We start from the raw sequence: 24,342 nt of genomic DNA on the forward strand, positions 1-24,342 counted from the left end.
CATCTTAGGCAAAATTGCATACAAAAAAAATTCTATTCAGAGAAATGTGCACTATGATGATGATATATTTTCACGAGGACTTATAAAAAATAATTTGCAAACCACCTAGCAGCTGATGCGTGGGGTAGCACTGCAGCAGATGCGGTTTTCCTGTGCATTCTCCAGTCAGCCCCAGAGCGTCATGGAGAAAGAGCCGGAGAGCAGGGGGAAATGGACATTCGGAAGCATTTTAGAGGGTGCTCCCCAATTTACATGATTTTGCTTATGAGCGTGGGGGCCCGCAAGGTAAGCCCAGTGCAAATGGGTGGTGCCTATATCAAATACGCCAAATATATATTGTAATAAATGCAGTGTAATTATTCCAATAAATAATTAAACAAATCAAACATGCTTTTGTGTTGTTGTTCTACAAATATGTCACAATTCCTATCTTCTCAATAGCCATAAGACAGGGATAGGGAACCTGAAGCTCTCTGGCTGGTGCTGGACTCCAGTTCCCATCAGCCTCGGCCAGCATGGCCAATGGCCAGGAATGATGAGAGTTGTAGTACCAAAAATAAATAGTCTAACAGCATGTTTCCCCAGTCCTAAGACCCCCATTGTACATCTGGCTCCACCACCAGATATTTTTATTTTGTTCCTGGCTCCCACTGATGGACCTGGGGAGTTGGAGCACACACAAAAAAGAGTCTGTCTCATAAACCTGAATTCCGACTACCCCCGCTGTAAACTGATACTTTTGTCCAATTTACAGTGAAAGAAGCAAGAGACTCTGTAACTACAGTGGGGGAGCACTCCGGGACTGAAATATATAACCCAATAAGGGTTGGGCAGGAGGGGGGGGTTGTTTGTTTTTTTACTAAAGAGAGCCACCCCTATTTGATCACTTTACTTCTTTGTCAGTCCTGCTCTAGATTTTCCTGTTAGTAATCCCCATCCACCAGGGCCATTGAGAAATTATTTCCAGGCACTCATAGGACATGACACATTGCTTCTGTTCTTTTGTGCATGATATCCCTAAGAAGTGGGGTGGGGGGAATGGGGCCCAGGGGACAAATGTAGCCCCCTGGACCTCTCCAACTGTCCTTCATGACTCTGTGATTCTCTAAAGGGAATGGATACAGAATTCTAAACATCCTCACCAGTGCATGCTGCCAAACTCCTATGTGGGGATGCTTTGATGGTAAAGCTGCTATGAAACCAATTGAATGTTTTAGTCTAGATGAGGGGTTGTCAACCTTGTCCCTACCACCCACTAGTGGGCATTTCAGGATTCTAGGTGGGCAGTAGGGGGTTCTATGGCACAAGCTGAATCCTCCTTCCATCTAGCACTGGCGGGCGGTGAGGAAATTTTACCATCAAGGAAGATGCATTAGTGGGTGGTAGGTATAAAAAGGTTGACTACCCTTGATCTAGATCTGCTAAGTTATGATCATTCAGATTCCAAACACTTCAGACATTCAGCAGTGGGGGGAAAGCGCAGAAAAGCAATCAAAGCCCTGATCTACAACATTGTTGCCGTCAGAGTTGTTGGATGAAAAGGGGTGACAGGGCAAGGCTGAGAAATCAGAATATAAGATGCAAAATCATCCAGTCTGTTAGATCTAGTGTGGGCTAACTATTCTGTTTTTGAAACAGGCTGCAAAGTAAGAGTTGGGTAACCATTCACTGCGTGCTGTGTTTGCTTCTAATCTGATCTTTCTCAGCGGGAGGAGCAAGCAGTGTGAGACCACAGACAGCCTTGTTGCTCTGGAGGGGGTGGGGAAAGAGGTTTTTTATTCCTTCCTACAGAGAGGATCCTGCTCTTCGATTTGGAGGAATCAGCAGTTGGGCTAAGGCTGAACCTAAAGAATTATGTTGGGTGGGCAGGATGGTGGGCAACGGCAAAAAGTGAGTAGCTGCTGCTGCTTGGGCAGGGCGTTTTTAACACAGGAAGCTGCCTTGTACTGAGTCAGACTATCAGTCATCTAGATTAGTATTGACAAGAATGATTGACAGCAGCTCTCCAGGGTTCCATGATAAGGTTTTCATGCCAAGCCATATCTGTAGATGTTGGGGATTGGAACCTAGGACTTGCTGCGGGCAAATTAGCTGCTCTACCACTGAGCTATGGCCCTTTTAAGAACAGCATCCTTGCCACTCACTCAACCTGCTCCTAGCTCCACAAACAAATGATTCTTAGCTTAAGGCTGCCCCAATCTGAAGGACATATTTTGAACTTGTAACATAGCATGTCTTCCCCTATCAGCGCACCCCAGATACCCCAGATAGGTTAACGGCGTCTCCTTTTCTCCAACGCCAGCAGTGACCCAAACATTTCATTTCATTTGGACCTGTTTGTTTGTTTTAATCGTTTGACCCCCAAATTTAGCAAGCCCTGCCCAATATATACATAAGAGCAACAATAAAATGAAACCTAAAGCAATCCATGGTGAAAAGCAAATTGAATACACACACATACACACACACACACACACACACACACACACACACACTTCGGTACAGAAATCAAAGAAACCAGCATAAAGCTAAGGTCCTTCTGGAACACAAGCATCTTCAGATCTCTCCTAAAAATAGGGAGAAATGGGGCATTTTAGATTTCCTGGGGGGACAGCAAATCCTTGCAAATGTCAGGCCGGAGACAACGGCCCCTGATGCCCATCTCAGGCAGGTTCATTCTTTTAGCTGGGCTGTAGGGTAAAGTAACCCAGTCCCGGGTCAGATTTGGGGAACTTGTGGCCCTCTAGATGATATTGGTCTCCAACTCACATCAGCCGCAACCAGCATGGGCAATAATTAGGGTTGATGGAAGTTGTCATTCAGCAACATCTGGAGGGCCAAAGCTTCGCCTAGGCCATATATGCCTATGAATAGAAAAGTCTCTTCATATCTTCATGTGACTAACAGTCCACTGAGAACATCAGGGGCAGAGCTTGTGTGCACACCCTTATCCCTATGTTTAACCTTTCACACATATATGGCTCTGGAGATGGGAACCTTACTTAGTGAGTGACCATGGGTATCCAAGCTTCATTATCCTCTGCTGGTGCAACCAAGAACAGCTGTGTGCAAAAACTGTGCCCTACAGTTGGCTGGCAGTAAAAAGCCTCTTGACTGGCCAGGCCTGGTTTTCTGATGCCTCCTTGCTGCTCTAATGACAAGCTCCATTCTAGATGTGCGGTGTGCTGTAGCTAGAGTATTACCATATTTCCTGTGTTGTCTGAGAACATGGGGTAATTAGCACGACAGTCCCTGTTGTCTGGCTGAAGCCACAGCCCAGCAAGAAGCACATGATGTGACTCACTCAAACCATCTGACCTTCCTGTCTCTCTCTCTCTCAGCTCCTTTTAAAGTTTCTCTCTGTCACACCAAGTGACTACTGATCAAACTCAGCAGTCCAGTCCACCCACTACTGCAGCTGTAAGGTGCTGCCTTCCAGATGTGGCTGGACTACAACTCCCATCATCCTTGACCATTGCCCATTGAGACTGGGGCTGATGAGAGTGGGGAGTCCAATAACCTCTGGAGGGCCACAGTAGGCATGGAGTTAAAATTCAGTTTTGTTTGCAGAATTTTAACGAGAAATTACCCAATTTGGATGCTTCAAACAAATACGTGAACTGAAATAGGTATTCTCTGAAATTTGTGCTGCGCTGAATTTTGCAATGCAGTTCTCCAATTGGACAACAGGTAAAAAAATGTGAAATGTGCATATGAATGCATATTTTGGTGAAAATTGCATGCCAAGATGCATTTTATTGAAGAAAATTGCTTGCAATTGTTATGTCAAAACTCCAAATGAAAATGTGTTTATTGGGAGAAAATCACATTAGAATGATTACTAATATGCACGATGATTTCTTTAAAACCCTGCAAATTACTGCAGAAATGTGGAGAATTGATTTAAGATTGGGAAAAGCAAAAACCTGGAGAACCAAAAATGATGCCTCTGTCCATACCTACCTGTGATCCCAGAAGCTTCTTTGACCCTTTGATTCTTTTTAACTGGATTTGCCAGGGATTGAACTGAGATCCTCTTTCATCCAGAGCAGGTGCTTTGCCACTGAGCAGTGCTCCCATTGTGCAACGAGGACCACAACCGTGCATAAGCAAAGTGTGCTCTTCATCATGACCACCCGCTTGCTCCCTGCTAAGCTTACTGGTTGTGGATGGGTACTGGCAGAGTCAGGCATCCCTTTCTTTCTCTCCCCCTCCCCAACTTTCTCACTAGGTCAAAAGGCCAGGAGTGCTTGTCCTGGAAAGCGAAGGGCCTGGCAAGGCTGCAGCCACCCTCCATTTCCCCAAAATGCAAAAAAGCATACAAACGTAAGAAGAGCTTGCTAGATTACGCCAGTGGCCCTTTTAGTCCAGCATCTGGCTCTCACAGCAGCCACCCAGATGCCATATGGGAAGCCCCAAGCAGCACCTGAACACAAGACTGCTCTCCTGCGGTTGCCAGAACCCAGACCAGCGCATCCAACAGGGACATGGCACATTGGCTTTGCATAACCAAAGATGTCTTTGTGAAGCCGTGTTTGTGTATTTTCATCAACCAGTATTTTCAGGCACTGCTTTGGACTCCTGGTGTCATTATTTTTAAAATTTTATGATGACTATACAGTAAAGAGGAATAAATGACAAGAAAAAGAACTAGAGGCAGCATCAAGCATGCATTATATTGCAAATCAGAAATGAAGCCACCACTGGTACTTATATTCAAAACAGTGTGAATCCATAACCTATATTCAGTACACTAGTACCTCAGGTTACAGGGACTTCAGGTTACATATGCTTCAGGTTACAGACTCCGCTAGCCCAGAAATAGTACCTCGGGTTAAGAACTGTGCTTCAGGATGAGAACAGAAATTGCTCGGCGGCAGCAGGAGGCCCCATTAGCTAAAGTAGTACCTCAGGTTAAGAACAGTTTCAGGTTAAGACTGGACCTCCAGAACGAATTAAGTTTTTAACCCAAGGTACCACTGCATGTCCTTCCTAAACCTGTTACACTGAATACAAATGTCTCAACTTCCCTCCGGACAGTATCTTGCTTCTGTTGCCCTTTTTTTTTTACCTCAGGGTTGTTTTTGCCATTCCCAGACTTTCTCATACCATTCTTTGGTAGAAGGTGCAGTGGTACCTTGGTTTACAGCCATAATCCTTCTGGAGGTCCGGTTGTAAACCAAAACAGGTTGTAACCCAAGGCGCACTTTTGCCAATGGGGCCTCCCCCCAAAAAATGGGTTGTAATCCCAAAAGAATGGGTTGTAATCCAAAAAAGGGGACACGCACTTCCGGGTTTGACATGGTTGCAATCCAAAATGGTTGTAATCCAATGTGGTTGCAAACCAAGGTACCACTGTATACCCATCTGCCTTCATTTTATTTTTATTTTTTTGCATGTGTTATTCTGGTTGCTGTTACTATATAAGCTACAAATTCTCTGTGCTTCCTCCTTATGGACTTTTTCACACAGTTTAGTATATCAAAGACTGGGTGCAATTAAATGTTGTATCCTAAGATCTCATCGCTATCCTTTTGCTAAAAAGATGGGCCTCTGAAAACCTTTCATCGCAACGAGACAGAGAAACTTGTCGTGCTCGTTTTTATCTTTGGATCACATATGCTGAATATAAACATCCCACAGCATTGCAGAGAGGTCTGACTGCTAACTTCGCCCCCAAAGGTGACCTTGTGGAAGAGAATGCAGTTCCACAAACTGCAAGCCTGATGCAGGAAGGGAAGATAAGCTGAATGCGAATCATCATAGCAGATGCATGCAGTACCACCATCTCGAGGCTTCAGGTGGAATAGCACATTGTTCATGAATTATTATTTTTTCCAGCAGGGCACGCCAATCCATGTGCCAGCCCTACCATTAGGCAGAGGGAAATGACTGCCTCAGGCGGCAAATGCTGAGAGGCAGGAAGGGGTGGCAAGGTGCTGGGAGGTGTGTGCCTGTGCAACCCGCTGTCCTCGGATACAGTGGAAGATGTCCTATTGCCAGTGTTGAAAATTTAACTGCTAGTCAAGTGAGCTTCTGCAGATGGTACAGGAGGGTGTCAGCTTGCCCTTCACTTCAGGCAGCAAAATGTATCGGGTCGGCCCTGGCCCTACAGGAGGCAGGATGCTGAATTAGACGGACCTTTTGGTCCGATCCACCTGGACTCCCCTTGTGCCCTTATATTTCAGAGGAAACACACAGAAGCATTTTTTGGTACCAAAATAACAGTCTCAATCCAAGGAATTTTAGAACATGTTTCTGCTAGAAGTTGCAGAAGTCAGCTTTATGACTCAACCAGTTAGTTGAATGGATGAATGAATGAATTTATTATTTTGGTCACAGACCAATTCCAGCTCACATACAATATCAAGCAAGTCATAAAACACAATAGGGATACATTTGAATTTGCAATTAGGTATAACAGGGGCAATACAGATACAGCAACAGCTAAAAATATATATAAATTAAAACTTAGTCACTAAAATATAACCTAAAATTATCATTTAAGGCCTTAATCATTATGATAGCATAGCTTGTTCCCTATGTTTTATGGCAATCACACAGAATTTGGCTACCCTTAACGTGATCTCGGGATCCTTGTCCTCTACCAGGGGTTTTAGACATTGAAGTTCAGATTCATTTGGAGATCTTTGCATAGCAGGAGTAATAAATACCAAGCTTATATCCCTGTAGAAATGGCAGCATAACAAGGCATGAGAGACAGTTTCTACCTCCATCAAGCAGCAGGGGCAGACTCGTTCTGCGTATGGTTTACCCTCAAATCTGCCCTGCAGTAAGGCAGATGGCAGCACATTGAATCTAGCAAGGGTAAATGACCGTCTGTATTTAGGTATTTGTATTTAGCTATTTAGCTATTTTGACAAATAATTTGCTGGGGTAAATCCTCTCCCATTATCTTTTATTGCTGGGTGTTTATTCATCTGGCTCATGTGGCATTGCAGTTCCACATCCCAAATTCGTTGGCGGATAATTGCTTTGGCTTCCTCATAACCTACAGCTATCAGAGCCTGTGGGGAAAACCCCAAGCCTCTTAGCTTTTCATGCAGTGTAGCTTTCCATTTGGATTGGTAGGAATCCAGCAGGGTTAAGGGTGCCAACCCAACAGGGGAAAATATAAGTTTTAACTAATAATGGACCTTCAGAATCCATATCCGAGCGCTAACAGAGATTTGCCCGGCCTCCAGGCAGACAGCTTCCAGTTAGTTGCATTTGTACATGGGATAGGGGAGCAAGTATCAAGTCAGTTTATATTTCACACAAAACCAGCCATTATATTACAAGGTCTAGAAATCATCTCCTTTAGGCTGATTCCATCATTTCTTCCCTCACCTCAACCTATTATGTCAGTGCCAGTAAATACGGTGGTAGAGCATGAGACTTTTAATCTCAGGGTTGTGCGTTCGAGCCCCACATTGGGCAAAAGATTCTTGCATTTCAGGGGTTTGGACTAGAGGATCCTTGTGGCCCCTTCCAACTCCACAATTCTATGATTCAATTATTATATTTACGCTTTATGAAACAATACACAAACTGAAATGCAGCCATTTTTCGAAATTCACACTTCTTTGCAATACAAAGCTCCAGCCACATTATGGGTTGTTTTCAACTAACTTTTACTTAAAGAGGGCCAACTGAAATAAATGACGATGACTAACTTAGGCCTATTAATTTTAACAGGTCTCGTCTGAGTGATGTTTAGTTGAAGACAGCTCAGTATGTACAAAAACACATATATAAAGCTTGGATAAAAAGGCTTTTGCTAGTGATAAAAAATATATAAAAAATCACTGTATCAGCGGAAATTCACAACAAAATGCACATCAACAGATGGAGCTAAATTCTGCCCCTTAAGAGACATAACACCAAAGCCCTCGCACACCCAAAATGTCAGGTTTCAGCCCACCCAACACAAAGCGGACCTCCCCCCACCAGCAAATGTATTGTAGAGGTGCTGATTTTGGTCATGTCTGCTGGATACTTGTGGTGAGTTCCAAATGGGAAGGAGTGTCATTTATTCATTCCAATCACGTTCACATAACTGTGCATTTCTCCTGGAGAAAGATGGAAAGATTCACAATTAGGCCGGATATGGGGGCTAAGTTTGCACAGAGGGTTCAATGGTTTGCATAGCGGGCAAAGCCAAGGAGCTACCCTCCCTGAAAATTATGTATAGATGGCATCTAAATCCATTCAAATTAGCAAAAATGTACAAAAAGAAAGAAAGTAAGTGTTGGAAATGTAAACAACAGAAGGGACAATTTTTCATATGTGGTGGGATTGCAAAATTGTGAAGAAATATTGGGAAATGAATTATAATGAAGTGAAGAAGATGTTTAAAATAACCTTTGTTTTTTAAAAAAACAACCCAGAACCTTTCCTACTAGGTATTACAGGAGTGGATTGACTAAGATCACTAAAGTATCTATTTATGTATGCAACTATGGCCGCATGAATATTATTAGCACAACATTGGAAAGAAGAAGGTGTCCCAGTTAAAGAAGATTGGCAAGTTAAATTAATGGCAAAAATGACAATGAAACTCAGAGGAAGAGACAATAACAAATTTAAGGAAGAATGGAAGGAGTTTGTTGCATATATTCAGAAGCAATGTACTCAGGTTAATACATTAGCAGCGTTTTAAAACTACTTGTAATTTGCCGTATTTTTCACTCTATAAGACTCACTTTTTCCCTCCTAAAAAGTAAGGGGAAATGTGTGTGCGTCTTATGGAGCGAATGCAGGCTGCGCAGCTATCCCAGAAGCCAGAACAGCGAGAGGGATTGCTGCTTTCACTGCGCAGCGATACCTCTTGCTGTTCGGGCTTCTGAGATTCAGAATAATTTTTTTCTTGTTTTCCTCCTCCAAAAACTAGGTGTGTCTTGTGGTCTGGTGCGTCTTATAGAGTGAAAAATAAGGTAATTTTGAATGGACAATAAGTAATTCAATGGTTTATAACTTTACAATGGACATGCAGTATGTTGATAAACAATGGAACCAAGGAAGGGACTAGGGGGAAGTCAATTTGTTTTGCTTTGTTTCGATATGATATTGTTATTGTTTTATCTTTGTTATTTTTGGGAAATTAATAAAATGTTATATAAAAAAAGGAGCTACCCTCCCTACAATGGCATTGCTGCTGCTTACCTGGGGAGGTAAACTGGAAAGGTAAAACACCACTGCCTGGAAATGACCCTGATGTTGGGAAAGATGGAGGGCACAAGGAGAAGGGGACGACAGAAGGCGAGATGGCTGGACAGTGTTCTCAAAGATACAAACATGAGTCTGACCAAACTGCGGGAGGCAGTGGAAGACAGAAGTGCCTGGCGTGCTCTGGTCCACGGGGTGACGAAGAGTCGGACACGACTAAACGACTAAACAACATCAAACCACTACTGCCAATGGATCCTGCACTCTCACCAGGGAACCCACCTCTGTCTTGTGCTGCATCGTCCCATCCCTATCCAGGAAAGCAGCAGAGAGGGGTGGCCCATACCATTTCGCCACCTGAGGCAAAATAGAAGGGTGCTGCCCTACACATGCCACCCGCCATCATTGTCACCCCCACCATGCTAACCAGGGTCGCACAGCTGCAGCTTCTGGGTTCCGGCAAGATTTTGCAGGGCTTCTGTACAGTGGTACCTCGGGTTACAGATGCTTCAGGTTACAGACTCTGCTAACCCAGAAATAGTACCTTGGCTTAAGAACTTTGCTTCAGGATGAGAACAGAAATCGTGTTCCAGCAGCGCGGTGGCAGCGGGAGGCCCCATTAGCTAAAGTGGTGCTTCAGGTTAAAAACAGTTTCAGGTTAAGAACAGACCTCCAGAATGAATTAAGTTCTTAACCCAAGGTACCACTGTATACGGAAGCAGGGGACCATTTTGTCCTTTGCCTCAGGCAACAAATTGTCCTATGCCAGCCCCACTAGGCCTTACCAGGGAGAGTGCAGGGTTGCAGCTTTCAGTGGCAGCCCTGCATCTCTCATAACTTCTGCCCTGGAGCTTACTGGGAAATGATATATAATGAAATGAAAAGGATGTTTAAAATAAACTTTGTAAAAAACAACAACAACCCAGAAGGTTTTCTTTTGGGAATTATAGGGACAGAACTACCTAAAATGTATAGAAACTTATTCATGTATGCTACTATAGCAACAAGAATGTTACTTGCCCCAAAATGAAAAGAAGCAGAAGTCCCAGCAAAGGAAGAATGAATACAAAAACTTATGGAATATGCAGAAATGGCGAAACTTACCGGAAGAATAAAATATCAAGATAACCCTTTTTTAAACAAAAGAATGGAAATGGTTTATTTACAGATAAATTATAAACAGATAAAAACATGGACAGGATTATTGTAATAACCTGCAGTTTGATAAGAGTATATATTTAAAGAAGACAAATAAATGAGTAAATTAAGTTAATTTGGATATGCCGAAGGTATTAAAAACAAATTTAAGGAACCACAGAAAAAGGGGGAAGGAAGTCAAGTTTTGAAATGTCAAAATGATTGTAAAATTAGTGAAATGTATAAACTTAAAATGTATAAATAAAAGAAAAAATGAGAATAACTTCTGCCCTGTATCTATCCTACCCATTTTGGGGGGAGTGTGTGTTAATTATTAGCACTTTCAATCAGACCTTTTATGGAAGCCAGAATGGTCTAGAGGTTAGAGCAAAGGACTAGGACCTGGGAGACCAAGGTTTAAATTCCCACTTAGCCATGGAACTCAGTGGCCGACCTTAGTGTAGTCATGATCTCTCAGCCTAACCTATGTCACGGAGTTATTGTGAGGGGAAAATGAAAGGAGGTGCTAAGTCTGCTAACCTTGAACTCCTTGGCTGAAAAGTGGGAGGTCAATCAATAAAAATTACTCTACCGCATAACAGGCTTCAGAAACCACCTGTGGGACGCTAAGGGCTATGAATCTGCCCTTCTTCCAAACAGTGGCAGAGCATATGCCCGCGCTCCCAGGGGGGCAGGGTGCACTCCTGAGGGGGGCAGGGCATACCCCTGAGGGGGGTGGGATGCGGAGGGTGCCCACCCAGGTGCAGGATAGCCGCTCGGGTGTACGGAGTGGCGTGCACACCCTGCAGCCAGGGGCGGAGAAAGCCGCCGATGGCGGACATTTGGCGCACCACCTGCCCATGACTCCAAAGCATCCCCCAAGCTGTCAAAACAAAGGGAAAGAGGGGGAATGCCACCAGCAAAATGGCGCAGCTCCCCCTTCCCCCGATGGCTTGGGGTAGGCTCAGGAGTCACTGGCGGTGCACCAAATGCCAGCCCCCTCAACGAAGACACCCGGGGCGGTCCGCCCCACCACACCCCCTTCCTCCGCCCCTCCTTCTTCCAAAGAGCCGTTCCTTCAAATTGGCACAGTTCTCCAGAACAGATCCCACCATTTCACTTGTCTTGCTTCTCACAGGAGACCAACTTGAGTGTGCCTCACTTACCAGAGTCACTGTTTTTGCTGCCCTTTGGGCGTATGCAGTAATAGACAGGGATGAGGAAGAGCAAGGTGAGAGCAACATCTCCGGCCACAATGGCAATCATGATGCCTGTGGTGATGTGGTAGCAGTCTTCATAATGCCCTGGATGTGAGAAGAAAGAACCAGTCATGGACGCTATCAGCTTCTCTTCTCCCATTCGAGTCAAGGCAGCAGCTGAATGCAGTGACCCCAGATCACAACCAGAGGGCACTGCATCACCATTTGTCGTCAAGTTGTCCCTCTTCTTGAGAATCAGGTTTAGGCACAATTACCCTCCTTCCGTGCTTTCCAGGCACAGTCTGTGCTTAAAATCTCTGTGTCTGAGCACTCTTTATTTTATTCTTTTCCCTCCATAGCTTGCCCCGCAAAATCCCGCTCTTTACTGCTGAATCGGAATGAACGGTAATCTGCAGAAAACCTGAATTGGCGTTTGTTGTGCTTCAGTTTTAAAGAGCGGGTTTTTGTGGGGAGGACTCCAGAATGGGGGGTGGGGTGGGGAGAACGCTCAGACACAGAGCTTTAAAATGCAGAGCTGTGCCTGGAAAGTGTGGCACAAAAAATAAGTGTGGATAAGCCCTAAGATCTGATGGGACTCATTAGATGGGCAGCTCAGTTGGTAGAGCATGAGGCTCTTAATCTCAAGGTCATGGGTTCAAGACTCACACTGGGCAAAAGATTCCTGCATTGCAGGGGGTTGGCCCTCCAGATGTTTTTGGCCTACAACTCCCATGATCCCTAGTTTGCAGGGCCAGTGGTCAGGGATGATGGGAATTGTAGTCTCAAAACATCTGGAGGGCCAAGGTTGAGGAAGCCTGCATCAGAGGCTATGAGTGGACCTCATGAGGAAGGATACCTAGACCAAGCATTTTCACAAGAGTTTTAATTCAAATTTCACCTAATTTTTTCCCCTTTAGCCCCCTGCCCCCTTGTAAGAAGAGGTCACTTTGTCAAACATTTGCTTCGCCATTTTTATAGTGGAGGCCCCTGTCCCACACAATGCCCCCAAACAAAATTAGGTGAGGGTATTGTGAGGGGCGGGCCACAAAATGGCTGCCAGACTGCCCTAAACTGCTGTTGCCGCTGCTGTAACCTGTGGTGGAGGGATAACAAAATGGAGAGAACAAGAAGGAAATTAAACTGCCTGTCACAGGTATGACTGGTGAACCCTCACAAGAAATTGTTGAGGAATCCTTCCACCACCAAAAACAACAAAATTCAACAAAATGCCTCGGCCCCAATTTCACCACCTGCAAACAGGGTGAGGATTGGGGTGGAGTCTTTTTTGCTCAGCCCCAAAGAATGATTAGGAAAGCGGCAAGTAATTTCACGTCAGAGTTGTCCTCTGTCTTGTAAAGGGAAATTTCAGCAAAGCAACAATACCGAAAAGATTGGTTTGTGGGTGCCGGAGGAAAAAGTAACACCTGCTGAAATAAAACTTCTTTACATCTGCTAATGATCTATCCACTGTTCATCTGGACACACACACACACACACACACACACACACACACACACCCCATATAGCTCAGTTGTAGAGCATGTGCTTTCCATGCAGAAGGTCCCAGGTTCAAACCCTGCCATCTCCAGGTAGGACTGGGGGAGACCACCTGTCTAAAACCACAGGGAGCCGCTATCAGTCAGTGTTGATGGTACTCAACTAGAAGGAGTAATGGTTTGATTTGGTATAAGGCAGCTTCCTTTGCATAAAGTTAAAGGTAAAGGGACCAATGACCATTAGGTCCAGTTGTGACCGTCTCTGGGGTTACAGCGCTCATCTCGCTTTTCTGGTCAAGGGAGCCGGCGTACAGCTTCCGGGTCATGTGGCCAGCAGGACTAAGCCGCTTCTGGCGAACCAGAGCAGCGCACGGAAATGCCGTTTACCTTCCCACCAGAGTGGTACCTATTTATCTACTTGCACTTTGACGCGCTTTCAAACTGCTAGGTTGGCAGGAGCAGGGACCGAACAATGGGAGTTCACCCCATCGCGGGGATTCGAACCGCTGACCTTCTGATCGGCAAGTCCTAGGCTCTGTGATTTAACCCACAGTGCCACCCATGTCCCATTTCCTTTGCATAGCTGTGCATAAATATAGATGTCAGACTGTGGCTCCCTCCCTAACCTCTGACAGTATGCAACGGGATGCATTTAGACTAACATGTGCCCATGAAGGGGAGTTCTCTTCTGGGTGGGCAGCCTCCCTTGTACTTCCCCCAGATTTTAAGAACACGGATTCCTTAATCAGACTACTGTATCACAACAAGGAGCTGGTGCCTAGAGGGAGAGGGAAAACCCAGTGAGTCTTGCTTTGGTGTGGCACCTGACGAAGAGCTCCTCGGTCTTTGCTCAAAGGCAAAGTCGGGTGAACCTTCCCAGCTCGAAAGCATTGACTCAAAGGCCAATTCCCCAGGGGGTACAGGTTGAGTTTGGGGTGGGGAAACCCAGTGGTTTCGAAGGCCCAAGTGCACTTGTTGTTTCTCACACGCTTGGCTGCATAGCTGTTTCCATATGTGTGAATCACTCGTAGAAAACAAAGCCGTCCTTCCGGACCCCGTGACGATCTGCTGAAATCTCTTACCTGTTGTCCCAGTGGCGGCGCTTGCTGGAAAGGATAGAGGGAAAGAAAACAACGCTGTCACTCCAGAGGTATAACAATCCCTTCTCACAAGGCAAGCCTTCTTTCCATCTGCCAGGGGCGGGGAACCACATGTGGCCTCCAAGCCCCTCTGTCAGGCCCTCGGGACTCTCCCAAGGCCATGCACCACTCCCAGCCTACTGGATCAGCTCAACATCACATCTAGTCCCAAATCTTGTTCTCAAAGTGGTCAGCCACTGCAAGCAAGACCCAAACATAATAATAATAATAATAATAATAATAATAATAATAATAATAATAATAATTTATTTATTTATACCCCACCCATCTGGCCGGGCCTCCCCAGCCACTCTGGGCGGTTTCCAACAAAGTATTAAAATACAGTGGTCTGTTTGACGGTAGTCTCGTAATCTGGTGAACCGGGTTCGCGTCTCCGCTCCTCCACATGCAGCTGCTGGGTGACCTTGGGCCAGTCACACTTCTCTGAAGTCTCTCAGCCCCACTCACCTCACAGAGTGTTTGTTGTGGGGGAGGAAGGGAAAGGAGATTGTTAGGCGCTTTGAGACTCCTGAAGGGAGTGAAAGGCGGGATATCAAATCCAACTCTTCTTCTTCTTCTAAAGAGGGCTGCCTTCAGATGTCCTCTGAAAGTCTGGTAGTTGTTCTTCTCTTTGAAATCTGGTGGGAGGGCGTTCCACATGGCAGGTGCCACTACCGAGAAGGCCCTCTGCCTGGTCCCCTGTAGCTTGGCTTTTTGCAGTGAGGGAACCGCCAGAAGGCCCTCGGCACTGGACCTCAGTGTCCGGGCAGAACAATGGGGGTGGAGACGCTCTCCTCCTGTGGTTCCCAGGAGCTGGTATTCAGAGCCTTTACTGCTTCTGACCGATAGCCTTCTACTCCATAATCCTGTTTTAAAGTCATCCAAGTTGGTGGCCACCACTAGGGTGAGTTCCCGAGTTCAACTAGGCACTGTATGAAGAAATACTTTATTGTGCTGCCCTGAATCTTCCTCAAACGTTCAGCTTCATTGGAGTTCCCTGAATTTTAGTGTTGGAACTCCTCTTTGCTGGCCCTGCTTTCAGTGTTTTTGCCTGGCTGGAACGTGTCCTTGAACTCTGACCTTGCCCTTTGCTTGTGTGGATGGCAGAGAAAGAGGGGTGTGTGACTCACATAATGCATTTTGCTGCCCGTGTCAAATAACAAAATAGCTGCCCCCACTCTCCCCATTTCAGTTGCCCAGAATGGCTGTTGAATCTTTCCCCAATGCCCGAGTCAGACTAGTTCACAGGGCACGGGCGAGGGCCACGTGGCACCCACAGAGCTGGCCTCCAGCTCCTCGCTCCTGCTCCCCACCCTCCAGATTTGCTGCCTGAGGCAGCTGCCTCCCTCTTGGTAACAACAGGGCCAGCTGTGCTTGAAGGGGTTCTCTGTGCACTGCAAACTTGCTTCTCATAAGAAGGGAGTGGCTTCCTAACTTGCAACTACTGTCGCATTTTCCGACCCAACATAGATAGCCTGATAAGCATAGAACAAAGCCATAATGGCCTTAACTGTTCTGCTCTTTTAATGGGCTTGTTTATTATGTATTTTAATTATGGATGTTTTAATGTTGTTTTGCTATATATTTTTATTTATTGGTAGTTGTGTTTTTATTTTGTTTTTTGTTTTCGTTTTATTCCTGGTATTTTGATGTTGACTTTTATTTGTTTCTGAACTTCCTTGGTACATCTTCAAATGGAATAACAAGAAGAACAACAACAACAACAATAGGTTCCTTTCAACTTTTTCTGGAGAGGAGGAAGCCTGTTAGCCTTTCCCCAATCAATATCAAGTTGCAACCAGTTCCTCTGGTCCCACACAACTCGAGGGATTAAACTTGTATAGCCTATCAGCTGTTATTTTAGCTAATTGTATTTTAAACACATTTTACTATTTATGCTTTTTATGTTTTAGCTTGTCAGCCACCTTCAGAAAGCTTTTTATCAGAAGCATTTTGGAAAAATTCCTTTATGCTCTTAGGCTTTCAGTAATATTATGCTGCCTTGCCAGCTTTAAAGGGTAAATTAACCACGGAAAGTGAGATGGGGGAAGAAGCCAATTATACTGCCCTGAGCTTTTTGGACAACACTTATATAATTCAAGAATTACACGTGTGATCCCATTCCGACCCTGCCATACACCACCCTGAGAACTTTTATTGAAGGGCACTCTGATCATCACTTTTACCATTCTTAGAGTAAATTCTCCTTTTAAAGGGGAGAATATGTGCCTAGATGGATAGGCCCCAATCACCTCTGAGGAAGAGAGAGGGGAGGCTGGCTCACAGTCTGTTGTTAAAAAGATATTTATGAGCATCACATTTGTGCAAAGGAGTGTCACTTCTAAAGGACATTTAAAAATAGAATAAAACAAAATGGTGGCAACCAAGGGTGGAACTACACACAGGGGGGGAAACGCTATTAAAAAGTCAGAAATTAAATCGTTAGAACGAAAGGGGGGAAAACCTATGTAAAAACACTATAGAAATGTTTTGTGCTCTCTGGTGCCATCTGGTGTTGCGTGTTTATAACACAATCAAATCGCTGTTTTTTGACTAATGTAGCTGAGTCCATTATTATTATTATTATTATTATTATTATTATTATTATTATTTGAATTTATATATCACCCAATATTATTGGTTAATGGAACAGGATCTGTCTGTGGGGAGGTTTGATACAGTCTCTGTGTAGTAGCTAAGAGACTGATGCTGAGATCCAGCACATTAATTTGGGATTCAGCCTGAACTTAATAGGGTCCAAGCTGTGTACATACCATGCATTTCAAACACATTTTAAAGCACACGATCTCCTCCAAAGAATCCTGGGAACTATGTAGCTTGTCCTTCACAGAGCTGCAATTCCCAGCACTCTTAACAAACTAGAGTTCCCAGAATTTGGAGGGGGGTATGTGTTTTAAATATATGGTGTTTACGCAGACCTACGTGTGACTCATAGGATAGCACTGTCTGTAAGTGCGAAATCAGGAACGCTTAGACGCAGACCTTCCAAAACAGTAGTGAAATAGGTTGCTGCAGCAAAAATAACATGAAGTCTCGTGGCAGTTTAGAAACTAACAGGTTCATAATAGCTTGAAAGTTTGTATCAAAATTTAAATGTTTGTTGTTAAGGTGTCACAAGATTTCCTGGGGACTGGTTCTATCATACGCAGAGTAGACCCACTGTAACTAATGGACAAGTTATCAGAGTCTACTGATTTAAATGGGTTTGCTTTCGAGTGTGACTAACGTTGGGTATTACCCTATGTTGTTTTTGCCAGTTTAAAATTTGAGTTTGCTAGATGGTTTTCAGAACGCTACTTTCCATCAACATCAACATCAGTATTTGAGGGGAAGTGGGGAAAGGGTTAATATTAATTCCTGGCCTACCTTAGAGGTCTGTTGCAAGAAGGTTCGCGGAGAGAGTGTAAGACAATTTGAATAATTGTATATATTCAAAGGAAAAATGTGTGACTTTCACAATAAGCAATTTGAATGAACTGTCATGAAAATAAACAAGGTTGGCTTTATTTTGGGTATACCCAGCGTGGTGTGGTACATTGGGATGAAACAAGGATAGAAGGATCTGTCATTTTGGGTCTCCCAGTTTCTCATTTTTCTAATCTTAATGTTGGTTCTTCACATTTCTGCAGCGATTTGTATCTCTCTCTCTCTATTTATATATAATTTTATTGCAAAATTACCCCATTTTATGCAGTTTTGACACATGTACACATTTTTGCAAAGCAATATATATACACACACATTTTTGTATATTATTTTCAAATATATATTCATTTGGGGGCACACTTTCTCCTCATCAATGCATTTTGCAAAGAAATGCATTTTGGTTGGAGAATGGCATTGCAAAATTCAGAGAAGCGCAAATTTCAAAGGGGGGCTGTGTTTCAGTTCCCCCATTGTTCCTGAAAGTGCAAATGTGACAAAGTTGGCTTTAAATGTGAACTGAATCAAATTTCTCCCCATCCCTTTGAAAGAGACTGGATTCACATCCCCATTCAGCTATGAAGCTCCATGCCTGCCCTACAGCCAGTCATTCTCGCTAAGGCTCTGTTGAAAACAAAATGGGTAGTAACCTCATGCATCGCTTCCCTGAAGGAAAAGCAGGGTACAGCTGCAAGTAGTTAATTTCTATGCAATGATGGGGAAGCACTTTCAGATTGAGGCCTGCATTCCCTCTTGGGCATCCTTCTGGGGTCCGCATATCATTGGCTGGCAAGGCCAAAGGCAAAAATATACTCAGAGTAACGGATATATTTTTCATAGAATCATAGAGTTGCAAGGAACCCTGAGGACCAGCTAGTCCAACCCTGTGAAATGCAGGAATATGCAGCTGTCAGGGACCAAACCTGCAACATTGACATCACTGCTTCCCACTGAGAGCAGTCAAATACAACATTCCTTGTTTTCCTAGAGTGGGCATGCAAGGGGATGTTTGGTCCAGCCAGTCGGAACTTCCTGTTTCCTCCTGGGCTGGAACATCCTTCCTTTTGCATGTGACTAGAGGTGGGCATGACCTTACCTGCCCAGGTAACAAAAGGCCAAGGCATGCTGCCACTCTCTTTTTCACTTTCTTTGTCGTTGGACCAGCTAGAAATGCTAGCTTCCCAGCTAGCAGAAGCACTGGCCTTAACCCCCCATATGGGGTAGATCCACATGTACATATTTGTAACAAAGTCTGCCTTCAGGGATCCAACTGTGAACTGATGTGAGTAAACAACTTTTGCTGACTTTAAATAAGATTGCCGTGCCTTTATTCTTTTTAAGAGGGATAAAAGGGAACTTACCAGGAACATACAATTCAATACTGATCTGTATGATAGTGAGAGGCTTACACAAGCCTGCGACCAGCTATCTGCTGTGTGTTAGAAGGGGAATGTAAACTCTGCTGAGTAAAGGAACTTGGTAACGCACGTTCAGAAGGATATTGATAAACAATATATCCTCTCCTGCCACCCTGAACATTCCCACATTATCAGTACCATGCTCCAACCAACTTAGCTATCCATGGTAGGGGTCCATGCAGGCCACCAAGTGAGAAGCATCGCCACAATTCTGGGTCTTTGACAAGATCATAGAACAGGACAAGTGAGGGGGACAACCTAGGCAGAGAGGATGGGGCCTGGAGAAGAGGTCTCACCTGTGGAGACTCCTGAGGCTCAGGTAAAGAGGCCCAGAGTGCTGCATTTTGCCCCTGAGCTTGAGGTTCCTAGCCTCTATTTATTTTGTGGGATGAGGGCAAGCTGTGAATTCTGGGGACTAGATGCATTGAAGAAAAGGGAGAGGTTATCTGGGACACTAGACTGTGTGAAGGCTGAAAGAGCGGTGGTTACAGTGCATATAGTTTTCCTGTCAGCTGCTGCGACTTCCTCTTGCCACACCATCTTGCATTCCCACCCCCTTTCCTCCCACCGGACACACACAAATACAGACTCCGCTAGCAGTTTCAGTTCCTCCAACACATGGGCAAACCCCCCGTCACACTCGGCAAAGAACAGCTTTGAGAAGGGGATCCTCTCCCCCCACGTAAGACAGACCCACAACCCCCTTAGCTTAACCTCAGCTTTGCACAGCTAAATCGGCACAAAGCCGAAGGCACATGACATCATCGTCACCACCCATAACAGCAACATGGCTTTATGCATGTTGCACTGGTGTTCAAAGCCGTTTGCATGCATGGTCTCAAGAGAGTAGCAATTTGGGTGTTGGCTTTAGGCTGAGGAGACTGGGGTTGGGATCCCCACTCATCCACAAGGCATACTGTGTGACAAAGACTAAGCGGGAACTGCAACAAAATGCTGCAGCGTGGGGAGCTCCTTTTTCATGGCTGGTACCCTGGCCTTTTTCCAGGTAGTCCGTTCCATTCTCCCATTGCACTAGCTTTCCATTGGTTCCCCACTTCTCTAGAACAGCCACGGAGCATGCTCAGTCCTCAGTAGGGGGTGGGGAGGAAGGTTCCTCTTACGGTTTCTCTCCTTTTTTGTACTTCTGCAAACCTTGGGATTCCCCTGAAGAAGCTACCTCCCTCTTTGACATAGCTAGCACTGTTTCAGCTACATAAGGACAAGCCCTTGCTGAAACAAGATCCCTCTTAAACTATGGCTCCATACACACCACACATTTAAATCCCATTTAAAACACACTCCCTGCCTAAAGAATCCTGGGAATGGTAGTTTGCCCCGCACCAAGCAGAAATCCCTAGCAGCCTTAAAAAAACTACAGTTCCCAGTATTCTTTGGACCGGGGACAGGGGGTGATTTAAATGTGTATGTTTATATGATATCTCATTAATCCTGATAACACTAGTGTAAAGTTGCCTCAGGTTACATACACTTCAGGTCACATACACTTCAGGTTACAGACTCTGCTAACCCAGAAATAGTGCTTCAGGTTAAGAACTTTGCTTCAGGATGAGAACAGAAATTGTGCTGTGGCAGCAGGAGGTCCCATTAGCTAAAGTGGTGCTTCAGGTTAAAAACAGTTTCAGGTTAAGAACGGACCTCTGGAATGAATTAAGTACTTAACCCGAGGTACCACTGTACTTGGGAGTGGCAGGGGAGAGGCTGAAGCTGATAGAAGCAGCTTGGTTAAGGTCACCTCATGAGTTAAGGGCTAAGCTGAAATGTAAGCTAATGAACTTTCAAACCACTAGAAGACAGCTAGCCGAATCCCACACAAAGTTTGGTTATAGCCCTGAGGGATAGTTCAGTCAGTAGAGCATGAGACGCTAAATCTCAGGGACATGGGTTCAAGCCCCATGTTGGGTGGAAGATTCCTGCGTTGCAGGGGGTTGGACTAGATGATCCTTGAGGTCCCTTCCAACTCGACAATAGTATGATTCTGTGTCAGGGTGCCCTTCCTCTCTATGTATTAACTTGAATTGGCACTGTTATAGGTGCCCCATAATACCCGTTCCACATTGCTAAAAAGTGTGGCAGCACCTAGACATTGGAACTCCTTGCCTCTTGAGATTAAGCAGGTGCCTTCACTGTACTCTTTTCGACACCTACTAAAACCATTCCTGTTGAGACAAGCCTACCCTGATGCTTAGAAAGTCAAGGTCATTTCAATCTGTTTTAGTATTCCAACTTCCGTATGTTTTAAGGTAGGGCTGCCATTTTTTCTTGATTTTACTGTTTCATCTTTTGGAAACCATTTTGAGATGATAGACAGATAAAACTTTATTCGCATTAGCCAATGGCCATAGCAACAGTAAAACATTACAGTATACACAGAAAAGGAAATTTGATATAAGAGCACAATTTAAAGTCCTGAATCTGCCGTCAGATTCCTTATTCTGATTGCCCCTGCTATGAACCTAGCAACTATCGTGCAGTGTATAAATTTTATGAAATAAACAAATAGGTTCTAGCACCAATTAATGAATGATCATATTTTTTTCAGAATCAATTATCATTAAAAACAATCCGCCAAATATCTTGTTGGAGCACAAGAAGTAAACAGTGGGCAAAGCCATCAGCCGCATCACACATGGCTACCTTATACTGAGTTAGTTCATTTAACCCCTATACTGCCTACTCTGACTTACAGGTGCTCTCCATGGTCTCAGGCAGAGAAGTTATTTTCAAGATATTTCAGGTGCTTCTTTTTAGTAATTTTTATTTTTAAGCTTCCGAACAACACAACAAGGAAAGTAATCAGGGGAAAAGAAAGGAATGCGGAACATGTTTTTTTCAATGTCCATCACAATATCAGAGCTTTACAGGTGAACAATCTGAACCAAGTTTGGAATAAAGATAAGCCTCCCCTTGTCCTCTTTGGCCACACCCCTTTGTCTTTCTTTTAGATTTACCCTTTCTTTGGTTGAGCCCTGGTTGAGAACTTGGTGGAGCCAGGATGGAGGACTTAAACCAGTGAATCTCTAGCTGAGTTAGGATGCAGGACTTTGGCTAGCATAGCCCTGGCTTAGCCCAGCTGGAGATCTCCACTTTCCAAACTTCACTCAGCCCAAGGTATATTGGGTTTGGATTGCTCCCTAAGTATGTACTGAGCCACTGAGCTATGGCCCTACCTGTTCAAGGCAGTATAGTGGTACCTCAGGTTAAGTAGTTCCGGAGGTCCACTCTTAACCTGAAACTGCTCTCAACCTGAAGCACCACTTTAGTTAACGGGGCCTCCTGCTGCTACCATGCTGCCGGAGCACGATTTCTGTTCTCATCCAGAAGCAAAGTTCTTAACCTGAGGTATTATTTCTGGGTTAGAGGAGTCTGTAACCTGAAGCGTATGTAGCCTGAGGTACCACTGTATAGAGTGACGTTCATGAGCTGAGTCTCCAACAAGCATCAAACCAGATGAAGGGACTATTTTAGCCAAGCTTCTAGAGCAGGGGCCAGCAAACATTTTCAGCAGGGGGCCAGTCCACTGTCCCTCAGATCTTGCGGGGGCGGACGGACTATATTTTGAAGGGGGGGAAATGAACAAATTCCTATGCCCCACAAATAACCCAGAGACGCATTTTAAATAAAAGCACACATTCTACTCATGTAAAAACACCAGACAGGCCCCACAAATAACCCAGAGATGCATTTTAAATAAAAGGGCACATTCTACTCATGTAAAAACACGCTGATTCCCGGACCGTCCGCGAGCCAGATTTAGAAGGCGATTGGGCCCAGGGCCTTAGTCTGCCTACTCAATAGAGCTACAGGGAGCCTGGAAGCACATATGTACAAACTCCAACCATTTAAAAAAATATTTCCAAAGACACTCACCAGCAAGCAGGGAGAAAATGCAAACAGTGAAGCCCCACATGGTCTTTCTGAGACTGGTCTCCGGACTGCACAACCAGATATGAGGTTCTTTTTTAAAAAAGGGTAAAAAATGGGTTGCCTCATCCTCTGATGCTTGAGCAGGATGTGGGATGGCCCATGGAGAATCATGAGACCTGAGTTCCTCGAAGCCAAAGAGGAGGCAATCCCTGCCATCTGTGTTGCTGCATCCCACTGACTTCCCCAAAGCCACAAGTCTCTGTCTTCAGCTGGCTCCGGGGTGGCTGCATGCGGCAGATGAAAGGAGAGCGCCGCAAACTGGTTTGCCAACTTTCCAGCTGAACTCTGTGGCTCTGTCTTTCGCAGCAGCAGCTGGATCTGCAGACTCCTCTGTAAAAGAGGTTCGCCTGCTGATTTCTGCAGGTTTCGCTGTGATGAGGGACTCAAGAGGAGCTTTTTTTTCCTCGTCAGTTGGCACTCCTATCTGTAAATAATGTTTCTTCAAACTAACAAACAAACATGCATTCTCTGCCCGTCTCCAGCAGACACATATACCAAAATTGTGAATTAAGTATTGCTCTTCTCTTGTTTCTCCTACTGTCAAAATGTAAAATATATTGCTCATTGGTGGCGAGAGGTGGTTTTTTATATACATTAAAAAAATACTATTTATTAAATTTCTAAACCATTCTTCATCTGAAGATCACAGGGCAGTTTACAACATAAAAAACAAATATATATATCATGATAACAAACAAAAACAATAAGTGCCCCCTCCCCAGTTTAAAAGGCCATCAATTGCTTAATTAATTGTTTCATTATCTCTCCCACCTTCTGGGGGCCATGTTTGACAAGGTTGCCCAACTGTCAATCACTGGCTGTCACAATGATGTCAGGCAACCAGCTTTTGCCCACACAAACAGTGTCCATGCAAAATCATGCATAAGAGGCATCAGTAATTAGGTCCATTGGCCGGAGGTTTCCCATCTGTACTGTAGGCAGTACAATGCCATCATGACCTTGATAGCCTTATCTGTGGTTTTATCTAATCCCCTTTTTAAAACGGCTTAAATTGGTGCCCCCTCAGCTAACCTACTGCCCTTCTAGATCCAGAGAGCATTGCTGTCCTGTTGCCATTGATGAGCTGAGATTCTCTCTATTTAGTCTATGAAATGCTCTTCGTTAAAATCAGTTCCAGAATGGGGTTGTTTTTTCTTAGCTTTTATATTCGCAGAGAAGCCTATCAAGACAAGTCGTGATAACTGGGTGCTACCTCCAGTAGGAAGGGAGTACACTTTGGAGTATGAGTTTCTGGAACCACAATATCATGGGCCAGCTTCGCCTGCTGAACAGCAACCTGAAGGGGGAGAAGACAGAGGGTCTCCACCTGCAGCTGATCAGCCTTCAAGGACTCAAAGGAGAAGGCGCTGATGAGAACCAGCTGACTTCAGCCTCG

General features: G+C 44.6%; 1 protein-coding gene across 2 annotated transcripts; it reads right to left on the minus strand.

Moving 5' to 3' along the window:
• Nucleotides 1-7,328: 7,328 nt before the first annotated feature.
• On the minus strand, nucleotides 7,329-23,114 carry HCST (hematopoietic cell signal transducer). Of its 2 annotated transcripts, none has more exons than XM_082232242.1 (4): nucleotides 22,890-23,114; nucleotides 14,083-14,106; nucleotides 11,472-11,609; nucleotides 7,329-8,069 (listed from the first exon to the last, which is right to left on the minus strand). In XM_082232242.1, exons 1-4 carry the CDS (start codon nucleotides 22,927-22,929, stop codon nucleotides 8,029-8,031), a joined length of 243 nt encoding a protein of 80 aa, XP_082088368.1. In that variant the 5' UTR covers nucleotides 22,930-23,114; the 3' UTR covers nucleotides 7,329-8,028. The 2 variants fall into 2 exon arrangements, with proteins under 2 accessions (XP_082088368.1, XP_082088367.1); XM_082232241.1 differs by having other exon boundaries at nucleotides 7,329-8,072; nucleotides 22,890-23,086.
• Between the last annotated feature and the right edge of the window lie 1,228 nt (nucleotides 23,115-24,342).

The sequence above is a fragment of the Podarcis vaucheri genome (assembly GCF_965113315.1).
Source record: "Podarcis vaucheri genome assembly, chromosome: 7".
In the NCBI taxonomy this organism is placed as follows: Eukaryota; Metazoa; Chordata; class Lepidosauria; order Squamata; family Lacertidae; genus Podarcis; species Podarcis vaucheri.